Source organism: Elaeis guineensis, chromosome 3 (genome assembly GCF_000442705.2).
Source record: "Elaeis guineensis isolate ETL-2024a chromosome 3, EG11, whole genome shotgun sequence".
In the NCBI taxonomy this organism is placed as follows: domain Eukaryota; kingdom Viridiplantae; phylum Streptophyta; class Magnoliopsida; order Arecales; family Arecaceae; genus Elaeis; species Elaeis guineensis.
In genome coordinates, this window is record NC_025995.2 from 110,279,550 (window position 1) to 110,302,062 (window position 22,513).

At 37.5% G+C, this 22,513-nt stretch overlaps 3 protein-coding genes across 3 annotated transcripts; 2 read left to right on the top strand and 1 right to left on the bottom strand.

The window, feature by feature from the left end:
- The first annotated feature begins 3,058 nt into the window (after positions 1–3,058).
- On the top strand, positions 3,059–5,792 carry LOC105040973 (rac-like GTP-binding protein RAC13). The gene is made up of 6 exons (XM_073254374.1): positions 3,059–3,380; positions 3,493–3,580; positions 4,145–4,254; positions 4,365–4,428; positions 4,837–5,057; positions 5,527–5,792. Exons 1-6 carry the CDS (start codon positions 3,282–3,284, stop codon positions 5,623–5,625), a joined length of 681 nt encoding a protein of 226 aa, XP_073110475.1. The 5' UTR covers positions 3,059–3,281; the 3' UTR covers positions 5,626–5,792.
- Positions 5,793–7,371: 1,579 nt separating this feature from the next.
- On the top strand, positions 7,372–10,940 carry LOC105040972 (ras-related protein RABA1f-like). The gene is made up of 2 exons (XM_010917740.4): positions 7,372–7,845; positions 10,181–10,940. Exons 1-2 carry the CDS (start codon positions 7,628–7,630, stop codon positions 10,611–10,613), a joined length of 651 nt encoding a protein of 216 aa, XP_010916042.1. The 5' UTR covers positions 7,372–7,627; the 3' UTR covers positions 10,614–10,940.
- A 1,464-nt stretch (positions 10,941–12,404) lies between these two features.
- On the bottom strand, positions 12,405–16,783 carry LOC105040971 (uncharacterized). Its single transcript, XM_073253429.1, is given in 5 exon segments — positions 12,405–12,810; positions 12,923–13,178; positions 15,947–16,249; positions 16,251–16,407; positions 16,596–16,783. Coding segments are annotated over 5 exon segments (1,050 nt in total). The 3' UTR covers positions 12,405–12,664.
- Positions 16,784–22,513: the final 5,730 nt, after the last annotated feature.

A 22,513-nucleotide genomic window follows, 5' to 3' on the forward strand; every position in this document is an offset into this window, starting at 1 on the left:
GAGTGGGGTCTGAAATCGGAATCAGAATGGATGACTCCTATTTCAATCGTTTAGTTGGAAGAAGTCTCATTTCGATTCCGATTTTGGAGTAGAATGGGAATGGATCAATCTATATAGAACTCAATCCCTACTCTTCTCTATGGATTCAATTTTTCATTCCAATTTCGATTTCTATTCTGATTCCGATCACGAACCAAACGCTTTGGAGGATTGGACTATTTCGATTTCGATTCCAAGTCATTTCGATTCCCATTCTAATTTTTATTACGAATCAAATGCCCCCTGAATATGTTGTTAAGAAGAAATCTTGCACAAACAAATGACTACCATCCTCGCAATCAAAACTGGTTCTTAAGAGTATTGAATCATGTAACCCTATGCGTGACTTAGCTATGGTGATGCTGTTTGTGCTTGTTCAATTGTGATTTATTTGTCCCAGCCAGTATGGTGCTGCTCCATTCATTGTAGATTCATGTTTAACTCATCAAATTTGAATCATGCAACATTATCATGCTTCCCAAATTCAACTTAGCTAATATGCTACTCGTTGACCAAGTTAGCTGGGACCACATTGTGCATGCAGATTGCTAAAGTAGCGTAAAATGCATAAAAATATATATTTTTTATAAAAACATGCTTAATATCAAAAAAAATTTACTTTTTTTTTTTTATAGAATGAAAGGAGCAAGAAGCTCCCTTCGTAATATATTAAAATAGTAATATGGCTTGAATTTTGGATATTTTTTATTGTCTCGAACTATAATTCGATCCGAAAAGCCTGCGTTGCGATCTGAATAAAATTTTTGGAAGGTTTGTGGTGGTAGCGGAGGGCATGGGCCAATAGGTCCATGCTCGAAGCCCATCACTGACCTCATTTGGGAGTGCGGGGGACAATACCCCCCGTGGTATGGATCAGTATAAATATTGTACTTTTTGCTAATCTCGACAGTTTTGTGAGAGAGGTTTGGGAAATCAAATTGCGGCTAGAGTTTGGAGAGTTCTGAGTGATTGTATCTCTCTTTTCATCGTAGTAAAATTTTTTTCTCGTGTCTTGTCCGTGGACGTAGGCTTTTCAGTCGAACTACGTAAATTCTGTATTTATTTTTTCTTCTCTTCTCTATTTTGTGTGATTGTACGAATCTGTGTGTGTCCTATTTTTGTACTTGCTGTAACAAAAATAGTAAAAGGTTACAATAGAAAGTTTTGCTGTAGAGTGACAGGAGGTTAAGAATTTGCTTATAAGGAGACTTGTCGCCAAATGGACATAGATCTCACTTAAATAAGTAGGCGCTGAGCCAGACACTTCAATGTTATTCCTTTTGCTTTCGTGTTAGTTTAGGATGAGCCGCATCTTTTATGGTCTAACTAATACTAAATGTTACATGTGTGGAACAATCAGAAAGGATAGTATACTTCTGCACCAGCTTCCATTCTAAGTTTCATGCTGGATGACCTCTGATGGATTGACTTTAAATAATCTATCCAAATTTTCTTGCGAGCCATTTATTTTTCCATCCTTGTTTTTCAACCATATCCCAAAGAAAAAAAAAAAAAAAGAATCATATCAACCATGTTCACCACCTATCATACTTGCTATCTTCCTAAATAATTCGGGAAGCAACATCAAAATACCAAACAAGCAAGGTATATTTTGAACATTTGAATTTACACATTGCATGGAAACTACTGTAATAGCAAATCTACTTATCTTTCTCTGCGTCTCCATCTCATGGATTCTTCTTTTTGAGAACAAACACTTTCGTTCTCGGCATTCTACCTTGCACCTGCGTCTCACTATGCCATTATTCTTCTTTCTACCCACATAATAATTGCTTATGCTACCACCTTGTTGCATTGACATGCTGTTCTTCAGATCATCATGGACATGAACTCTCTCTCACTCTCTCTCATTCCCTCACTCCCTCATGTGCACAATAGATCGTGTATTGACCAATCGAATGGGTGAATGAAAAGTCTATTAAAACATGCCAAAATCCACATATCCAATCAATAGATAATTATGAACTACAATTAGCAAATCCCTAGATTATGAGCAAATTGGAAATTAGTATGAAATATATTTCACTTTGACAAAATTTGGCCTATATGAAAGGAGTAACAAATCAGTGTCTATTTAAGTCTTGACCGTAACATCTACATGAGAACAGAAAGGTGTCTTCCTGGCTGGGAGTAGGTTATTGTGCACAAGTGGCATAGGTGTGATTTGCAAGTTTTCCACAAAGGTATATTCAATTAGTACCGATTATACTGTATCTTTTTCCTTTTTTTTTTTCAACAAAAAGAAAAAGTTGAAATTATACCATGTCATTAACAAACTTTTCTCTTAGTTTTTTCTCAAAAAAAAAAAAAAAAAAAATTCATAAATCAATGGAAAAGATTTTTTATTGTTCCACCCTCATGAACTTACACGTAATCGGCAGCCAAATCCAAACCATGGATTGCACGCACCTTTAATCGCCCACACATTGCTTCATGCTGATGCTATCAGCTAACCATGCATTCGCGTGCCTTCCTCTTACTTGGGTACTCATCAAATCAAACCACCTACCCAGTCCACCAAGGAAGCATTCCGGTCCTACTGTTAACATTAGATAGCAGCATCAGCTACGAAAAGGACTCACAGCAGCATATCTACCACAGAATAAGCAATTTAATTAGTTACTCAAATCCAATCTAGTTAAAGTTTCCTCTATCCAATGGTCCTTTTCCCTTTCCCACGTTTCTATGGAATTAGCTAGAGGATGGTGGCACAATGATGGCCTCACCATCATAGTGATTCGGTAGGTAATTAATTAAGCAAGGCTTCCTTCTTCCCCGGATATGTGCCATCATTCCCTTCATTCCCTTCTCCCACGCTTAACCAACCAACACTCAAACGGGGGTTGATTGGTGGATTCTGGCCGTGGCCTTGCACTCAAAGCAACGCAAAATAAAAGAACATCAGATATGGTGCCGCCCATCATTGCTAAGTCCCCTAGCTTAAGGGTGTGAGGTGTACACCCAAATGCTTGTGGGGCTACATTCACCTCATTAAAATGACCTTGCCTCATCTTTACTCTCATTCCCCTCCTCTATTCCCATTCAAAAATTTCAAACATCCCCACCACATTTAGCCACCAAAATTCCCACCATAACCTCTTGGCTTTCTTTATTTCCACTGCCTTTCCCTTTCTACTTCAGGCTTTGAGTAGTATCTCTAAAGCATCTATACAAGTAGCACCAAGAGAAGGAGAGGAAGTGAAAGAGAGGGAGTCTCAAAGATGAGCACGGCGAGGTTCATCAAGTGCGTGACCGTCGGCGATGGGGCTGTCGGGAAGACATGCATGCTCATCTCCTATACCAGCAATACCTTCCCAACGGTAACACTGAAAACTTTCTTTGAGGCCAAAGATTTCGATAGCTCAACGGCAAGTGTGGCAAGGTCCATGCATGGTAGCTCAATTTCTCTTGTTTCTCATTTGCTACTGATAGGATTATGTTCCAACTGTCTTCGACAACTTCAGTGCAAACGTGGTGGTGGATGGGAGCACGGTGAACCTCGGGCTTTGGGACACTGCAGGTCAGCCTAAAACTTTTCCTTTTTTCTTATGAAAAGCCTGAGGAAGCAGGCTAGAGATGGAGCTTAACTGAGACATCCAGGTTTGCAGTGAAGAGCAGTTTCATAACTGACATTTTTGTATGGTGGTGTGGAACTGGATCTATGTTCTGTGCCATCAGTAACATTTGCCTGGATTCAAATTTCCTATGAGCTTTATTTTTCCTTTGACAGCAATTGTAGACAAACCCACACCTCTGAGAAAGATAACAACGGCTAATAATTCAGTAGCTTATACTAGAGTATACATGGTATTCGCTTAGTCCGGGGCTCACCCTTTTATGAAAAAGTTGTGTGGGGTTCACTGAAGACGTGTAAATGGATGATGATAATGGTGGCTGATGGTTTGATTTAAGTTGATGAGGTGAGGTGGAGTGGATGTGTTTATTATAAACTCTTTCTTGTTTATTATGAAATTAAGAACACAATTAGGTGGGAACATTGATTGGTAAGCTCATGTAGAAAGATGTGCTAGAATAACAATAAGATGATCTTTACAGTTTGTTAAAATTAATTTTACAACTGCAGGGCAGGAGGACTACAATAGGCTAAGACCTCTCAGTTACAGAGGTGCTGATGTGTTCTTGTTAGCTTTCTCTCTCATTAGTAAGGCCAGCTATGAGAATATTTACAAAAAGGTTATACACTTCCACATCTTGCATCTCTTCTTTTTCTCTTTCAGCATTGTTGGATCTCCAGGGATGCTGGTTTACTTTCAATTCTTTTTGCTTCTTTGTTTATTTTACAGTGGATCCCAGAGTTGAGGCATTATGCGCCCAATGTACCAATTGTGCTAGTGGGAACCAAACTTGGTAAGCGGATTGATAGATTTGCCTATATATGCATGCATCTCTTCAAAGTCAAACAGATTAATTACAGATCAAATTGGGTATCATTAGAAAAAAAATATTTTCTTTATAAAAAATCACATGGCAATTCAAATACATTTGGATATGGGAGTAACAAAATAATGTATTTGTTGTGATATACTCATCCAACATATTGAGTAAAAGCTGAAGCGGTTTGACAATCGGAATAGATACATGATTTAATTACCACTCTTCTTTTTTTTTTTTTTTTTTTGCTTTAAAGAACTTCACTATTGGGTTATGCAAACATATTATTCTCTCTTGATAAATATTTTTTCCCCTAAATAGGTATTTACCAAAAATATTATTACATTCCAGAAACTGATACGAACTGTTTATATTATGGCATAGATTTACGTGATGACAAGCAATTTCTCATCGATCACCCTGGTGCCACACCAATTACAACCTCACAGGCAAGTCTATCTATAAGAACAAAAATACTATCGAGCTCTTTTATCAAGCTGCATGAATATTTCACAAGTTATTTCTTTTGTTTGGATCAGGGAGAAGATTTGAAAAGGTTAATAGGTGCAGCGGTTTATATAGAATGTAGTTCCAAGACTCAACAGGTATAATTCAGGTTATGATTTAAAATAATACTGTAAACGTAGAAGAAAAATCGTAGCTCCAATGTTGATGCAGAAAAAATCTATTATTACTATATTTTTTTTTCTCAAATATGTTTGCAAGTTTCTGATGGATATAGAATTTAGGCATTATAACATATTGGTATAAGCCTTTAATGAAAGGGAACCTAAAACCTCACTATTTTTGATAAATTAATTGTTTATTTTGTATTGTAATAAGTATATTAGATTGTTACCTGTACCACTTAAATGTACTTCAGTTTCTAACCATTTATTGAAAATGTTGGAAATGTTCTCATTTTAATAAATTATGGTAAAACGCTTTTGAAGTACTTATGGTAAAATATATTCAATATATTCTTTTAATGTTTTATCAATGTGTTGTACCTTTTCCAAATCATCAAATTGTTTATGATGTATATTGTAACTTTCTACATTTTTTATTGCACAGAATGTGAAGGTTGTGTTTGATGCTGCAATCAAGTTGGTCATACGTCCGCCAAAGCCGAAGAAAAAGAGTAGAAAGCAAAAGTCTTGTTTTATTTTATAAGTGTCATAAGTTTTTGTATAATTGATTAATATCGATCATTTCAAGGAACAGTTGTACCTATATATCAAAGTGTTAGCCTCCTTGTTTTCATTTATGATTACTTCTAGGTGATGCACCATATCTCGAGATCTCAAAGCATGTTTCTCATAATGTAATTTGAATCCCAATTTTTTTTTTTGTGAATTAGTTGTTTCACCTTATTGGGAATGGTTCACCTACAGCGATTTTTGAACAGAAAAAATTCATGTGCGCATATATTTGTTGTGTCCAATCTGATTTTTTTATATAATCTACCTAAACTGTAATCCCTATTCTTCTTAAGATTTTAAATTTTTATTCTAATTCCAATTGCGATCGCGAACTAAATGCTTGGGGGATTTGACCATTTCGATTTCAATTCTAATTCATTCGAATTTTCATTTCAATTTCAATTTTGAATGTGAATTAAATATCTTCTTAAATGATTTCATTATTTTTAGAGGATATTTGGTTTGCACTCAGAATCTTAATGGATTAGAATCGGAATCAGAGTGGTCAATTTTTTTGAATCATTTGGTTCGCGATACGAATCGAAATCAGAATGAAAATTTAAAATTTTAAGAGAGAGTCGGGATTGAGTTTTGGTAGATTGAACTATTTTCATTCTACTTTAGAATCAGAATCGGAATGTGATTTTTTCCAGCGAAACACCTCTTAGTAATTTTAGCTCATATTTTTGTTGATACATCTATTGATTTGAGCTAATTGCACCGGAACAGAAAAGAACTTGCTTCTACTTAACTCATAGGATGAATGGTCAGGTTGTCGTTGATCTACCCGTTAAACATTGACGTCATTGAACTAGAACATAAAAGAAAGATGGCTCTACTCAACTATAGGATGAATGATTTGATTCTGGTTGATTTACAATAGAACTTTGAGCTAAGTACTAGAATAGAAAAGAAACATGGCTCTATTCAACTCATAGGATGAACGACTGGGTTCCGGTTGAGCTGTACCAGACCAGATCATCTTACCTCAGCAAAAGAAAAAGAGTTCCATTTGCATTGTGAGCTTTCCTAATCTATTCTCATGTTTTCAGCCATATTCCTCCCTCCAACCATAATTCGTGAGTGCATTAATTAATTCACATTTTCAACAGAATGGAATAACTGCCACAACTACCTTTTTTTCTGTTTCCTTCATTCTCGCCCTCAAACACCTGCAATTCACGTGCCGGGCTCAGGTTGAGGCAAGGGAGCGCTCTCCACCCTCGTGTTGAATAGCGGAATCGAAGACAAACTGCATTAAATATATATAAAAAATATTAAAGTTGACACGGCCATCGCGACGCAAGTCTATCTCTTCACGTAAGCTGTCCCGCCGCGCATAAAAGCCCAATTAATTCATAGCCAAGCAAAAAGCCATATCAACCAATTCCATGGAGATAGGAGGAAAACCCTTTCCTTTCCAACGTTGTCCTTCGAAATTTATCCCAGACATGGGACGCTAAAATAATTCTCAAACAATATTATCCAGAATAATGCAATTATTCTACAAGACTTAAGACTTGTTAACCTGCCGCGCGGAATACCCTAACCTGAAATTTCCGGTCGCCTACATGGACAGGACCATCCATAGGCCACACGGGGACGAGAGCCGCTCACCGCCTAAAAGAGCCCAAAAGCGCCGTCGGAGCAGCGTAAGCCAACGCACGCTTCTCTTCGCATTCCCTGCGTAGGTGATCAGAGATCGGTGGGACCCCTTCTACCACCTCGGAATTTCCCTCCGCTTCCTAGAGCTTGGAATCGTCCGCCCCACTCTTAAAATGTTAAAATTAGAACACACACAGAGAGAGACTCCACCATTCTCGCTCTTCTCTTGTCACCTAGCAGCCAATCCTCGTATCCGGTGAGACGCAGCAGAAACCAATACACTGCTCGAAGAGAGAGGGATCACGGAGGAGGTTGGATCTGGTGACCAGAAGGAAAGCAGGAGGGGAGGAGATAGAGAGGGATAAGAGATGTCGTACAGGGCGGACGACGACTATGATTATTTGTTCAAGGTGGTGCTGATCGGGGACTCGGGGGTGGGCAAGTCCAATTTGTTGTCGCGGTTCACGCGCAACGAGTTCAGCCTCGAGTCCAAGTCCACCATCGGCGTCGAGTTCGCCACCCGCAGCATCCACGTCGACGACAAGGTCGTCAAGGCCCAGATTTGGGATACCGCCGGCCAAGAAAGGTCCGTCTTCCTCCCCTCTCTCTGTTCTCTCTTGATCTCTATCTCATAATGTTTCGTTTAGATATATTTTCCCCCTTATCGGCTGCGTCTTGCTTCTTAGATCGAATGCCTCAGCCTTTGTTCCTTTTTTTTCTCTTGTTCCCTCCCTGACCGACTATTTCGGTTGCCGAGATCTGGTCGGCAAATTCCTGTTTCTCTTGATTTTTTTATGTAGAATATTGGTGGCATTTATCGTCTTCCCCTGTTTCGGGCGCAGACAAACATGATGGATGTAATTCGCTTTGGATGAAGCTAAGATATCTTGGTGCGATTATTTGCTATTTCCTGGTTCCAGATTCAATTCTGATGCAATGCCTTGGTGATGGAAGTGTCCATAAGTAATTTAGATAGCTATAAAGCCGCATTTTAACCAATCCCAATATTTTCATTCTTCTTTCAGTATAAGCTCAATTTATGCCAAATGAAGCCTCTACTGAAATAAATCATATATGTTATATATATATATATATAAACACCTCCAAAAAACCCATTTGAATTGCTGGTAAATTTTACTTGTACAATCCTTTGTTAAGATTGATCTCCCGGATCAATTTTATCCAGAGATTTTAACTACTATGCTTCAACTTGAGTACTTTTCTGGTACGAGCAATAGGTTTATTTTCGTGTTACGTATGTCTCATAAGACGTTTATTCGGATCAATGTTTTCTACCTATTTTGCTTGTAATGAATTTTGGAGCTTCATCCTCTAGGATGTTTTGCGTCACTCAAGTACAATGTCAAAATGCAGGTACAACAGATGCTTCATTCTTTCTAGCGTAGAGTTAGTTTTGCATGACACAGAGGTGAAAATCCGATTCTAATGCATGTGAGCTTCATTGATTTGGCAAGAGGGGAAATGTAAGATACAAACAAATAGAAAATAACTATTTTTTATATTTAGATACATCGATATTGGTAATTGTTAGAACATTTATCTCATTTCTGTTGTTTGGGAACATGTAGAAATGATTAGCTGACAGAAACCTAAATAAATAAATGAACAAATAAGAAAAATGCTGTACCCGAATCATGATCGTGTTGGAAAACTTTCAAATTGGGTCCAGTGATAGATAGATTGGATTGGATGCAGAATCTTGATATAAAAGTAGTTGTGATATCAGATAACAGGATCTGGAAGTGCTTAGCTTTGCATTATGCTCCAAGCAGTGACCATAGCGAAAAAACTTTTGCCATGTTTGAGGTTATTGACATTCATCATGCCAATACTTGACAGGTTCTGAATTTTGCACCTGAAATTGACAGTGGAGTCGTGTCATAGAATCACACAAATAAATTTGATTAACAATCAGAGCAAGTAGATTCATCTACAAGAGATAAGTTTAGAATCAACAGTTGGATCTGCATGGATCATATCACAAAGATCATATATGTGCTATTTGACGCATCCACCTACTGATGCTAAATTGCATGATACCAGTATAAAAAAAAGAAAGTTCAAAATTCAGTGACATGACAGAAACATTGGGCTGCAGCTCTCAACCATTATGTGTCTGAGAAGCACCCAAAGTGGTTCCTATTACATGCCTACCATTAATTTCTTGTGTATTTTGATTTGCATATCATCAACCGTTGCATCTTTCTTTATGGTAATGCTTTGGCAAAGCAATCAGTGTATGGCCACAATGAGGAAAAAAGTTTCCTGTCTGATGTTTTTTCTAGGACTAGTGCTGCTTTAGGTCTTCTATATTGACTCGTAGCCCTAGGAAGAAGCCCCAGGCCATCTGTCATGGATTAGTAATGGAGATTATTTAATTTGATTTAGAATAGTTCATAGGCTAAGAAATGTCACAACATTTGATGCTCTGATTCCGAATGTAACTATAAGATTGCAATCCTGGATGATCAGACATGACATGTGGGAGGTGATGCATGCTTATTTGATGCCAAGAGGCATCTGGTTATCTCTTTTCCCTGGCCAAATGTACATGTCTTCCTGCACCATTTTGCACCCAGGTCACTAGATATCCTCTCAAAGTATCAACAGCTTTGTCGGACCTTGGTTAATTGCACCATTTAATGTTGTTTCCCCTCACATGGATTGTCTGTACAGTTTGATCTTTTAATGAGCCTTTTCCAAAATATGCTACTGCTGGTTCAGTTTGTTTGGATTATAAAAGTGGACAGGGTACTGTGTTTTGGTCGTTGTCCCTCTTTAACATAGTTGGATGCTAGTTGGACTCTCTGTCTTACTATATTGTTCGAAATGCTATGTAAAATTAGCTTGTGACATGCATGCAGACTGACATGCTTGCTTCTCCTGGTTCTTTAAAAAAGATATCGTGCAATCACAAGTGCATATTACAGAGGAGCTGTTGGTGCTCTTGTTGTCTATGATGTCAGTCGCCATGTCACATTTGAGAATGTGGAGAGGTGGCTGAAGGAGCTCAGAGATCACACAGATACCAACATTGTGATTATGCTCGTAGGAAACAAGGCTGACTTGCGCCACCTAAGGGCTGTCTCCACAGAGGATGCTAAGGCCTTTGCAGAGAGGGAGAACACTTTCTTCATGGAGACATCCGCGCTGGAGTCACTGAATGTAGAAATTGCCTTCACTGAGGTTCTCACTCAGATCTATCGTGTGGTCAGCAGGAAGGCTCTTGATATTGGCGATGATCCCACAACTTTGCCCAAGGGTCAGACCATCAATGTAGGGACCAAGGATGATGTATCAGCTGTCAAGAAAGCTGGCTGTTGCTCGGCTTAGATCCCTCAATCAAGGAACCTCATCTTTATGATCCTTTGCTATCTTGAAATTATAACAAGCTGCCTCGCATGTCTGCATGAAGAAGCTTTGGGCAACATGCTTTTCAAAGTTCATTTCCTCCGAAGAAAGTTCACATTTTTTATGACATGAGTGTGAACATCTCCAAGGTTTTATGGCTATTCAGATTAGAAGTTTAAATTTGGGGTGGTTGTCATCATCTTCCCATGGATGCAAATCTTTCTTTTCATTTCTTTTTCTTTTTTTGAGTTTTAATTCAGTAGCCACAGCATTCTGTTATATTCTCTCTTTTCTCAATCCAATAGCAACATCTCCTTTTTTTTGGTTGTGCCTTTTACTTTCCAATCTTTATCTCTCTTGGATGATCCAAGTGTTGTTAACTGATCGTTCCAGATTAATTTCTAAAATTATGAAACAATAAATGTAGTTCATGATATAATTTATCATAAAAGTTATGCAGATGGGGATTGAACTTAAATAAGATTATGACTATGTAACATGTGGATTCGAATTGACAAGATCTTATGGGACATGTCAACCATTTAAAAGAAACCTGTAAATGGGAAAGAGGTAATCAACACCAGCAGCTTCCTTTCATCATTTTTCAATCTGGAATTTTTAGATTCTGGCAGAAAATTGCAGTCTCAGATTTTGGGTGCTTTATTCCAGCGACTTCAAAAGAACCCTACCCTTCTAGTCCATGATGATGGCCTTCAGCTTGACAGTCTCTTGTCTCAATTCACTAGTACGGCTGCTTTTGCACCGGAGATTTTTGTTTGAAACAATGCACTTGTCATTGAATATTTTTGATAGTAAAGCAGCATGCAAATTAGCTGATTATAAATCCTCCTTAATGAACCATCAATATATGCGACATTGGACTTTGGCTTAAGCCCTACATTCTTAAGCAAGCCATTAAAAGTACTTGCTGAAGGACTGAGATGGGAGATGACATTGATTTAACCGACAAATCCACATATTACCCCCAAAGATCTGTATCTCATTTGAGTTTCTTTTTTTTCTCACTTTTTCTCATTTCATCGACATCTATTTCTGGGTCCTGCACCTGTAGTGGAGACATTGAAGTTTAAAGCCATAAATCCCATAAACAAACAGAATCAGACAAACAAATGAATCCACCTCGGTACAAATTATCTCGTTCTAGGTCAGACTGATTCATGGTCGGACCATAAGTTTAGACAGAGAAACATTCAATGCAGCATTCAGATAAATCCATGATCGAAGGAGGGAAGAAGAAACAGAAACAGGAAGCTTACCACAAATTAACCTCAAAACACATGAATCGTCATAAGATGCAACACCAAAGGAAACCATGAAAAGAATTACATAAAGTGCAATCATAAAACAATGACAGACATAAGGAATCTCAGAAAATATTCTCATTCAAATTAAGCATCAAAGGCATCAATGAGTATCATTTGGCCTTGATAAATAAAAAGAACAATCAGCATCAGGGATATACTGAGGTACTGCAATCGTGCTAATGCTTGACCACCAGAAGCCTTGTCAACAACCAGAACAGGACATTCTGGTGATATTGGCTTGTTGAGTCAGAGAGGCCCGCTTGCAGACCAGCATCTGGGTGCTCACCAAAAATTAGCCGTGTTGTCAGACCTGGGCTGCTGGTCCCAATGCATACAATGAAGCTTAATACCGGTCAAAGAGGTGAGAGGCAAACTTCTTCTATCAGCCCCCTTTAAGATATGTTATAGATGTACATAACAAGGTTAACTGAAATTGTACAATGAAATATAAGGCTCAAAGGAATGCTTGTTAATCATCAAAACTTTTCATAGCATGACACTAGAATAAGATGTGTGCCACTTTTATATACAGTTGCAGGGAGCATATTCACCCCAACATTTACCAAGGTTCATTGAGTGCACAGGGTAGAATAATCCAACATTTCTATTCCCAATATAAATTGAATTTCCTTAAAAAAATGTATAACCAAAAATAGGTAAAAAAAATCATTTCTCAGACAAATGGTTTGAAATGATTCCTCCATGAGCTCATCCTTTGCTTTTATCGGCCACCAAAGCCGGTGCTTTGCAGATTGGGCAGATGTTTTTAACAGCCAGCCAGCGTTTTATGCAGTCTGCATGATAGCTGTGACCACAGTCCAGAGTTTCTATCCTCTCATTCTCCTCGTACTCTATCTGAAAACCGAGAAGAGCTTTTAATGAGAAAAATGGGCATTTATACCACCAAACCAGAGGAACTAAACGCTGAAAAAAAGCAGTCCCTATACGAATCTTTAAGAAACAATTCCTGGCAGACAATGCAAGTTCCATGCCCAGATGCGGATTGGGATGGTGAGCCCAGTGATGAGGACGTAGATTGCTGGACATGCATGCTTGTCCTTAAATTCTTCAAGATGAATTCGTCTGACAGACCAGTTTTGACGTCTCCAATAATATCTTCCAAGTCCATAAGTTCCTGTGGTGCTCAAAGCAGATAACTTAGGTCACAGATTCTCAGAACCACCAATAACTAAAATTTTCTGATGTCCTAAAATGCTAGAATCTCAAAATTCAGAGGCCAGAAGCTCACCGAGGGAGACAAACCAGCGGACAACGCGAAGGCCATTGGCAAGGGTGGTGATGCGGGTCTCCGGGGCGAAGGGAATCGGGGTGTGGTCGGTGAGGGCGGGGTGGGGAGAGGCGTAGCAGAGGAAGCGGGGGTCTCGATCATCGAGGCACTTGATCTTGGCGCTGACTGCGCAGGTCGTCGAGGCCGTTGGATGAGGATCGGACGATGATTTGATCGTGGGGTGGGGGAGGAAGGAGAGGGAGGCTTCGGGGAGGGTGTGGGAGATCGGGTCGAAGGGGGCGAAGGACAGATGGAAGACGGCGGAGGAGAAGATGCCGGAGATGGAGCGGTGGCAGCGGGTCTGGGTGAGGGCGAGAGATGGGGGAGGAGCTCAACTCAACGCGCTTCGCGCTTCAGATTCGAAGCGGCGGCGAAGGAGGAAATAACAGGCCGCGTATCGGACGCGGAGATGATAAAATGGAGTTTTAGTGGTTGTAGAGGCTTTGAGAAAATGGAGGAAGAGAGAGGGGGGAGGGGGGTGTAACAGCAACATGCAGTTTTAGTGCTTGGAGAGTGGTGGTTGTCTCTAATATTGTTGTAGCACTTTCAGGCCATCATAACACCTAGATGCGTCTGATCCTGGCAACCCAAAATCATATGTAATTTGGGTTTAAGTAGCTTTTTTATATGTTGACTAATGACTGTGAAAGTTAGGACCATAATTGTAGTTGAAGATACCTAAAATTCCAAATTAAGTTTCAAAATAAAGACTCATCTAAAAACTTACGTGAATCCCCTAGAATAAACAGCTAAAGCCAACTCTCTTCCACTCAAAATAAATAGGACAAGACTAGAAGTTGACCTTTTGAATTCTAAATCACCCTTTTTAACTCCCTGAGCTTGATTCTCCATGAAGTTGCATTGCTTCTACATTTGAACTATATTAATTCCCCCCTTCTGTTAGGAGTTTGGTTCAAACACAATTTGGTCCAAACCTTGTGCATGTAGTTTAGCAAATATTATTCATACCATGTTGAAATATTAGTCAACTAAATGTTTGAGACATGCATGGGATGATAGGATTATAACTGAAAGGGAAAGAAGGAAAAAGCGAACAACTGATTAATGAAAAAGTGAACAACTGATTATGTGAAGTTTCCATAAGCTCAGCAGCATCCTGCATGCAGAGAAGTTATCACATACCATTATACAAATCAAAAAGGCTAGAGACATTGTTGGGAAAATCACAAAATATGTTACCATGCATGAAAAGAAAAAGCAAATGTTAAAAGACTATTTCTTAACTCACAAAAATGAAATTGATTGTTCAAAGCTTGTTGCACTACCAGCTATTCAATACGTATATGCATGTGCAGAAGAGCAAAAGACAGCTGAGTCCCAATGCAGTCACAACAAAAATTATATAACAAAAATACGTCCACTACATCTACTCATTAATATTTGGTCGCCATCTGTTCTTCTGCACTTCAACTATGGGCATCTAATCTAGAGTTTCTAGAGCAAGGTATGCCATACGTTACCAGAATGATACCATACTATATCGATTGGGTACTGGTATGCAACATGCAGTCTCTCAAGGAGAGATGTACCGATATTCGATAGGTCAAACTGACATCCGTACCATGCATATTGACACAGTAATAGGATGGCACTAGTATGAGGCCCAGTACTGAGATAGCATATCTTATTCTAAAATTTTGATGTCAGAGACAATTCCATCCTACACCTGAATCCTTGTGACTTAGATTTAGAAAAATATAACAATGCAACACTTTGAACTATGCTTCTTGCTAGGTTTAAATGTCAGGCTCTAACACCTGCATCATCCCATCACACCCGCATACAACCAAACAAACAAAAGATGCACCCCAACCCCCTTCTGCTGCTAGAGACAATTGTTCTCTTTGACATCATAAAAATATAGATATGGAATGTAAGAAATGACATGGTTCACTATCTCGTTTGACTATAATACTGGCCTTTGCAAATTAAGTGGGCTTGATTCAAAAATTACTAGTTCCCCCTAGCCCATACTATTTGATGTTGACAGTCGCCGAGTTTACTACTTGGTTAGCCTCCTCCACAACAGTGTGACTCTTCACATTTTTGTATGTCAACCTAATTTTTAATTAAACACTTGAAAAGATCTAGTCTTAATAAGAGACAAATGTTTCCATTTTTCCGTAAAGAGGTTCATTCATTAATGCATATTATCTTCTAATAATTCCCGTGATCCCAATCAACTAGATGTGGCTTTCGGCTAAACATCTAGCAAAGCATTCCTTCCCATCCTATTCCAACAGGAAAGATCAAAGAAGTTACCAAGGCAGACAAGGGAAGTTATGCAGCAGTCACTAAGAGGTATCACATAGAACAATGAGAAAACTACAAATTTTAAGTAAACAGAATTATATAAATAAATAATGGTGTCACATAAGTTAAGAGGATCCAGTTTTTCAGCACAACTTGGTAAAAGTCCAATATATTTTTAACATTGCAAAGAATGGAGGGAACAAATCCCCTAGAAAAGGGCTATTCAATTGTGATAAAATGCAAATTCAATATTTTTATAAATTTGAGCAGAAATAGAATTACTAATTTATTTAGAGAACAACATTCCACTATATAGGAATAACTAGAAGACCATTTTAATGGCTCACTTTTCTAAGTTTTGGGCCAACAAACTGAGGAAAAAACCCAAGATAAGTAGGTCAATAGTTTCATGTGTGGCTTTTTTTAACATGAGAGAGAGAGAGAGAGAGAGAGAGAGAGATGAAGAAGTAATTTATCTCAAAGCTAATTGCTGGAACTGCCTCAAAGATCAGAGGAATGTCCATTGGTCTGGATGTGGATGGCATGGGCGCAGCAAATCTGAAGCCTGATCTTTGATCATCCCTCAGAGGATATACCTTGTTGGTATGCAAGTAATCGAACGGATGCCAGTAAGGTGATGCAGGCATTTGAGTGTGATGGCTGTCAACATCAACTTGCAAGTTTTGCACATGTGAATAATTTTGACAAGTATTAGAAAAGGATGGATGATGGCATATTAGAAGTAGCACATCTATCAGATGAGTTGCCCTGATATCCTTGTATGCCCATGTCTGCATCTTCTAGAGGCCCTGAATGTAGGCACACGTCCCTGATAAAAGCCAAAGACCTTTTAATCAGCGGTCCATCTTTTACAATAATAAAAGCATAGCTGAAATTATAAATAGAAAACTAGTAAATCGAGAGGTTTTCCCATCTTTTTCTTTTTCTTTCTTTGTATGGGCTCAAATAAGTTGTGGGTGTAACTAGAGAATCTATAGGAGGGAGCAACTCAAAGCTCAATTTTACAAAATATTCATTGCTACAAACTGAATCATTGAATTTCTTTTAAAAAGTTACGGCTTCCTATATGGTAGGTCATCATTAGCTGCTTTAAGTAAGTTGAGCAGAAAAAAGCTTTCAGGAAATCTAATATATAACAATCTTTCCTCAAATATCTCCTGCCTACCATGCATATAAGTTGTTACATCAGCGTAATTCCAATTAGAATATCTACCATCACCAATATAATTTCCAAACAGCTCCATGAAAGCATTTCTTGAAGGTTGAAAGAACTGATCCATTTGATTTCTTTGAAGCAAGTAGTTATGATGATATGAAAATTGGAGGCACAGGCGGAAAGTTGATGGAACTAGATCTGCTGTTCACAAGTCCATTTGAAGATGAAGGCATGTGAGGATCGTAGAGCAACCTCACCAACATCATTGCTTGAGACAGATCGGCGATAGTGCATTCCATTAAAGTGACTTGCATGGACACAATTTGTTCTACAAGGATCTGTAAGTTGGAGATGAAGATCTGCAGAAATCCATGGAGCTGGAAGGACTGGAGGTATGCTCTGATTTCTGTAGTTCACAGAGTTGACTGGAAGTATGTGCCCCATGCTTGTTATCAAAGTTCCATTACCTCTAGACCACAGCGATGACTTAGTTGAACTACCAGCCTTTGTCACCAAAAGGAAGTCTGCTTTCAAAGTAAAGATCAAAAACAGGAGTTAGAAAAAAGGCTTGTGAACTCATAAGGGAGACGTGTTCTTGTTGAATTTGGAAAATAACCATACAGTATAAAGAATGGAAACTTTAAATTAGCTATTACAAAGAAAATTACCAAAAACAAACAAAATGCCATCACTGTGACATGAGGTCCAACAAATATTACAAAGGAAATGGCGTGAACTCTGTAAGAGAGATAGAACAAACTTTTTCAATGCCAATAATGCCTTATAATAACTATCAATAAGGATAAACTCCTCCTGATTTGCATACCAGTTTCTCTTTTTTTTTTTTTTTAAGGGAAAAGGGAGGCAACAGAGAGCTACCCCTTAATTTATTTCACAACAAGAAATAGATAGAGATTACATAATATATACAAGAGGGTGCCGGTGAAGAAAAAGAAAAGATCAGATTCTGGAAGGCGATGACAAGCTTTCAAGTCTCTTCCAGAGGCTCCATGCCTCAGAATTAGTCTTAGATGGATAGAGAATGCTCTAGCTTCTCAAAGATTGGAGGATGTTTTGCAAAACAGCATAAATAGATCATTTCTTGGTTAAGAAGATACCTGCATTTCTCTCTTTCTATATCTCTTAGCAAACCACAGCCATAAGCATATCCCTTGCCTTGTTGTCCAAATAACTTATATTCTGCTTCCTCCAACTCATCCAAAGGTCAAGGAAAGAAGACAGCCTTTCTTTCAATCTCAGCTGCAGCTTAAGAGTAGTCCATAAACTCGAAGCAAATGTGCATCAAAGAAAAGATAATTAGCTATTTCCACATTTGAGCCATATAGAGCACAACCATTGCTAACATTCCAACACTTCTTCGCGAGCACCTCATCTGTGTGTAGCTTAATCCTTGTTGCCAATCATAAGAAGACCTTGATCTTTTCCGGAGTACAGATCTTACAAAACACTTTCGCAAATGGGCATTTCAATGGAAAGAGCCAATGGAGAATAATCCATTTTGAGTCAATTTCCACACCGGCACATTTGCAATATGAGAAGGTTTGAGAGGAGCAAGAGAGGCAAGCAAAGAAGCTAGTTGATTGGCTTGAAGTTCAGTCAATGGTCTCCACACTCTAATGCACCAATCCAGCTTTCTCCAACTCTAGAAAGATGCGATGGGCACCAGACCAGTTTTAATTTTTGATTTTTAACTTCTTCACCAAAGTGAAAAAACTCTCTTTAGCAACTTTAGATGTGTATAAAACTATAGAACAGCTAGATCCCATGTGAAAATTTACTCTTGCACAAGATTGTCTTGGGGAACTTTTGGATAGCCGGATGGATGGTAAAGACAATAACATCAACCCCCTATCATGCATTTTCTCATAATTGTAGCTTGGTAGATACGTGCTTCTAAAAAAAAAAATCTTCCTTTTTTCTTTATTTTTTTAATAAAAATTCTTCCATGTTTAGAATTAGTTGTATTCCTCTTTCATGATTCATGAACCAATTCTCTGCAATTTTGATGGATCTTCTTCTGCTGGGTTATATTACTCAATTTTTACTGGAACAGCTGAACTTATTACCTCCTCTAAATGCATCTGTTGGGATGGGAGATAATGATAGAACTGCTCTGCAGCCTGGTGATTTCCATAGCATCCATTGCTGTAATGGTTTGAACAGTTCCTACTCTTTGAGTCCCCTCTTCTTGGATTTCTTGGTTTTCTTGCTTCCAGATGGAATCAATTGAGTCTGCTCCTCATCTCATTTTGGGTCTTTTCTTTCTAAATAGCTTTATTGTTTCTACATTTTGTAATGAGCTAGGATCTATTACCTTATAATCTCTCTTTGTAAATTCCTAAACTTTTTACTCTGAATAAAATTGATGAGTAGTTGGGTTCTCCCACTACTCTCCACACTTCAAAAAAAAAAGAAAAAAAGACGACGATTCATGAACCAAAAGTCTGTCAAAAGTTTTGTACTATATTTTTTCCCCTTCTAATTCGTCATCTTTTCGACAAGACCAATGTTGTACGATTTTTTTTTTTTTTGTTCTATATCTTTTCTGTTATTCCTTCTGCAATTTAATCTTATGGGCTTTCATCATAATGCACAAGTCCATCGATTTTCCTCATCTAGCTGGTTCATGAGAAGCACATTAAGTAATTTTTTTCAATGCAAAGCATAACAACATTAATAAAATCCTCACGACTTCAAAAATTCAGCAAGAAAGAACAATCTTGAGTTTTACTTGATCCAAACAGAAAAAAAAAAAAGAAAAGAAAAGAAAAGAAAGCAATGCCTCTTCTCCCTTCTCCTGCGGCTCAAGAACATGACAAGGCTTTCAACAGAGCACCAACGAAGAGACCATAACCGGAGAAAAAGAAACTAAGAAACAAACGAGGAAGGAAACAGGTGTAAGGCAGAGAGGATCGTTGGCGAAAAAGGAAGAGCGGGAGATGGAGCGGAGAAAACTTACCACCTGCAATACGATTAGTGCCGAGACTGAGAGGGCTATTTGCCGATTTCAAAGGCGAGATCAAGAAGAGAAGCCAAGGGCGGTGTTTTGCCTTCCCTTCGTAAACTAATAACGTTGGTAAGTGGAGTCACAAATAAAGATGGAAAACATGTAATTATATGCGGATTTTTCCGAAATCGGAAAACATGCAAGTTTTTTCGGAGGAGTGAGAACGCCAGGGCTTTCCGAAAACGGTTGCGGGGCAGGTCGGTTCCACCGGACCGTCCAAGTTGGTAACGGATCCAGTTTTATTAGACTTGATTTAATTTATTTATATAAAAAATTAAAAATTAATCTTCAACTCAGATTTCAACTTAACAGTAACACTCTAAATAAATTTTATATAAAAATATTTATATATTTCAAATATAAATTAAAGATAACTATCAATTTTAGTTGAAATTATCTTTATACCTTTATATTTTTAAAAATACTACAGTATTACATTATCATATTACAGTATTTTCTTATAATAAGATAGTATTATATTATATTAGTATAGTATTTATTTATAATAATATAATATTACTTTATTATATTATATTAATATAGTATTTCTTTACCATAAGATAATATTATATTATTATAATATAGTATTCTTTTATTGTAGTGTTACTTTATAACAATGCAGTGTTGCTTAATAATAATATAATATAATTTTATATAGTGTAATATTATTTTATAATCATGTAGTGTTGTTTTTATTATAGTGTAGTATTGTTTTATAATTGTATAGTATTACTTTATAATAATATAGTATTACTTTATAATTGTAGTAATAATTAAGTCATTTCATCCTCTTTGAGTAGTTATTTTTATGTTATGTTTCAAATAAAAAAGATTTTTTACTTAAAACTTAAGTGGATAGTTATTTTTAAGTTTAAACTCAATTAGATATTTTTTATTAATTTTTTTTTTAATTTATAAATCATATGGGTCACTGCTGATTTGGCACCAAGCCCAACTCTATTCTGAAGTCGCATATGAATCACTTTCTACAAGGTAGATATATAACAATGTATCAATAGACATTGAAGCATTCAAAACGATGTTAGGGGTTTGGTTTTGTCCAAGTAATTTTAACATAGGGTGCCATCTCGATCAATGCCTTTGTATTATCAAAAAAAAAAAATACAAGAGTTTTTTATTTATATGTTAGTCCTTTTTTCTATATTGCTATTTTAATTCCCAAAATTTTATAGTTTATTTTTTGCACATCCACAATTTCATAATGCTAATTACATAAATCTTAGATATTTTTTGCTTCCAGCACAGAATCGATCTCTTAAGATGTAGCCAGATTTTGAGCATTATTTACTATAATAAGATAGATATTTTTATTATTTTCCAATCCTGGAGGTCAGCATTGGCAACGATTCAGTGAACCAAAACTAGCCAAATGACTAGTTTGTACAAATAGAAAGATTTACAAAAAAAAAATTATGTAAGTGAAAGATAATATGGATTGATTTACAAAATAAAAAAAAAAATATGGCACCCCTTATTCCTACTTTTCTTCCTCCATGGGTCCATATGCACACAAAACATAGAGCTCTATAGCTGTAGGAATTATTGGGTCCATTGACTTGACACAGCTTAAAGTGTCCCATAATTTTAGCCGTTTATATTCTAATGACCAACGTGCTTGATTGAGCCCAATTAAGTTGGTCATATCAAACTAATTTACCTCTATCCCTAAAACCAACCAGCTACAGTGGGCGAAGATTGGGGAATCCAAGACCACCACCACCACGTACTTCCTTCCTCCTCCATCTTTTTAATAGAATTATTTGTTCTTAACATTCGTATCGGACCATTGGGAAATATTTTGAAGGCGTCTCTACCTCCCTATTAATTCCCCCTACTCATCCACCTCTATTATGTAGTAAACAATATATGCTTAAAAGGATAAGGCAGCGGAGAAAGTAACTTACTTTCTTCATTTTTATTCAAAAAAACATTCATATCGGACCATAACACACAGCTGGCTGGTGCAGGACTCTTCTAATTTCCTTTTTCTTGTAATATTTTTATTATTCCTTCTCAAATAATGAAACATTCTCCCAAAAGACTTCTTAATCCACTTACATAGAGACCCCTGATGGCAAAAGAAGGCCTGCCAGGTAGCTGATGATGCACAAAAAGTAGTATACTTTAACATACATGCATGCGTGCATGCACGTATGTACATACGGACAGCTCTGGCCAGATTTTCTTCTTTAAACCACTAACTGCTTTCATAAAATTATATTTGTCATCTCCCCCAATGTAAAAAACGACAGCAAGAGATGGAGCATTGCAACATGTACAAAAGCGAAGACAATAAGGGCCAACCCACGCTTTACTGCGATTGTTAATTTGTTTCGTATGATATATTGCTTGTGATGATGAACCAACAATGATCGTGTTTGCAGACAAGCAAATTAAGCACAAAAATTTGGTCCTGCTATTGGACGATAACTTGCGTGGCTAGAATTCCCAGCAAAGGTCTGTATGATCACCATGAATCGAGCTATTTTCTTTCAGTCAAATTAAAACATTATCTAATTTTAGTTTCTCCTTTAATCATGACAGAGCTTAAAATTAAGACTGCCATGGATAAGAGGTTGGCCGGTACTGGAGTGGCCACAGCTTCAAGTGACGAAGAACCAATAAGACATGATACATTCATGTGCAATGAAGAACAAAGGGTGAGAGTTGTGAGGAAAGTTATAAAGGTACGGTAGATATATAATTCCTGGGTGAAAGTTTGAGATGATTGCAAGGCAGAGTAATAGAACGTCACGGCCTGAATTTTGA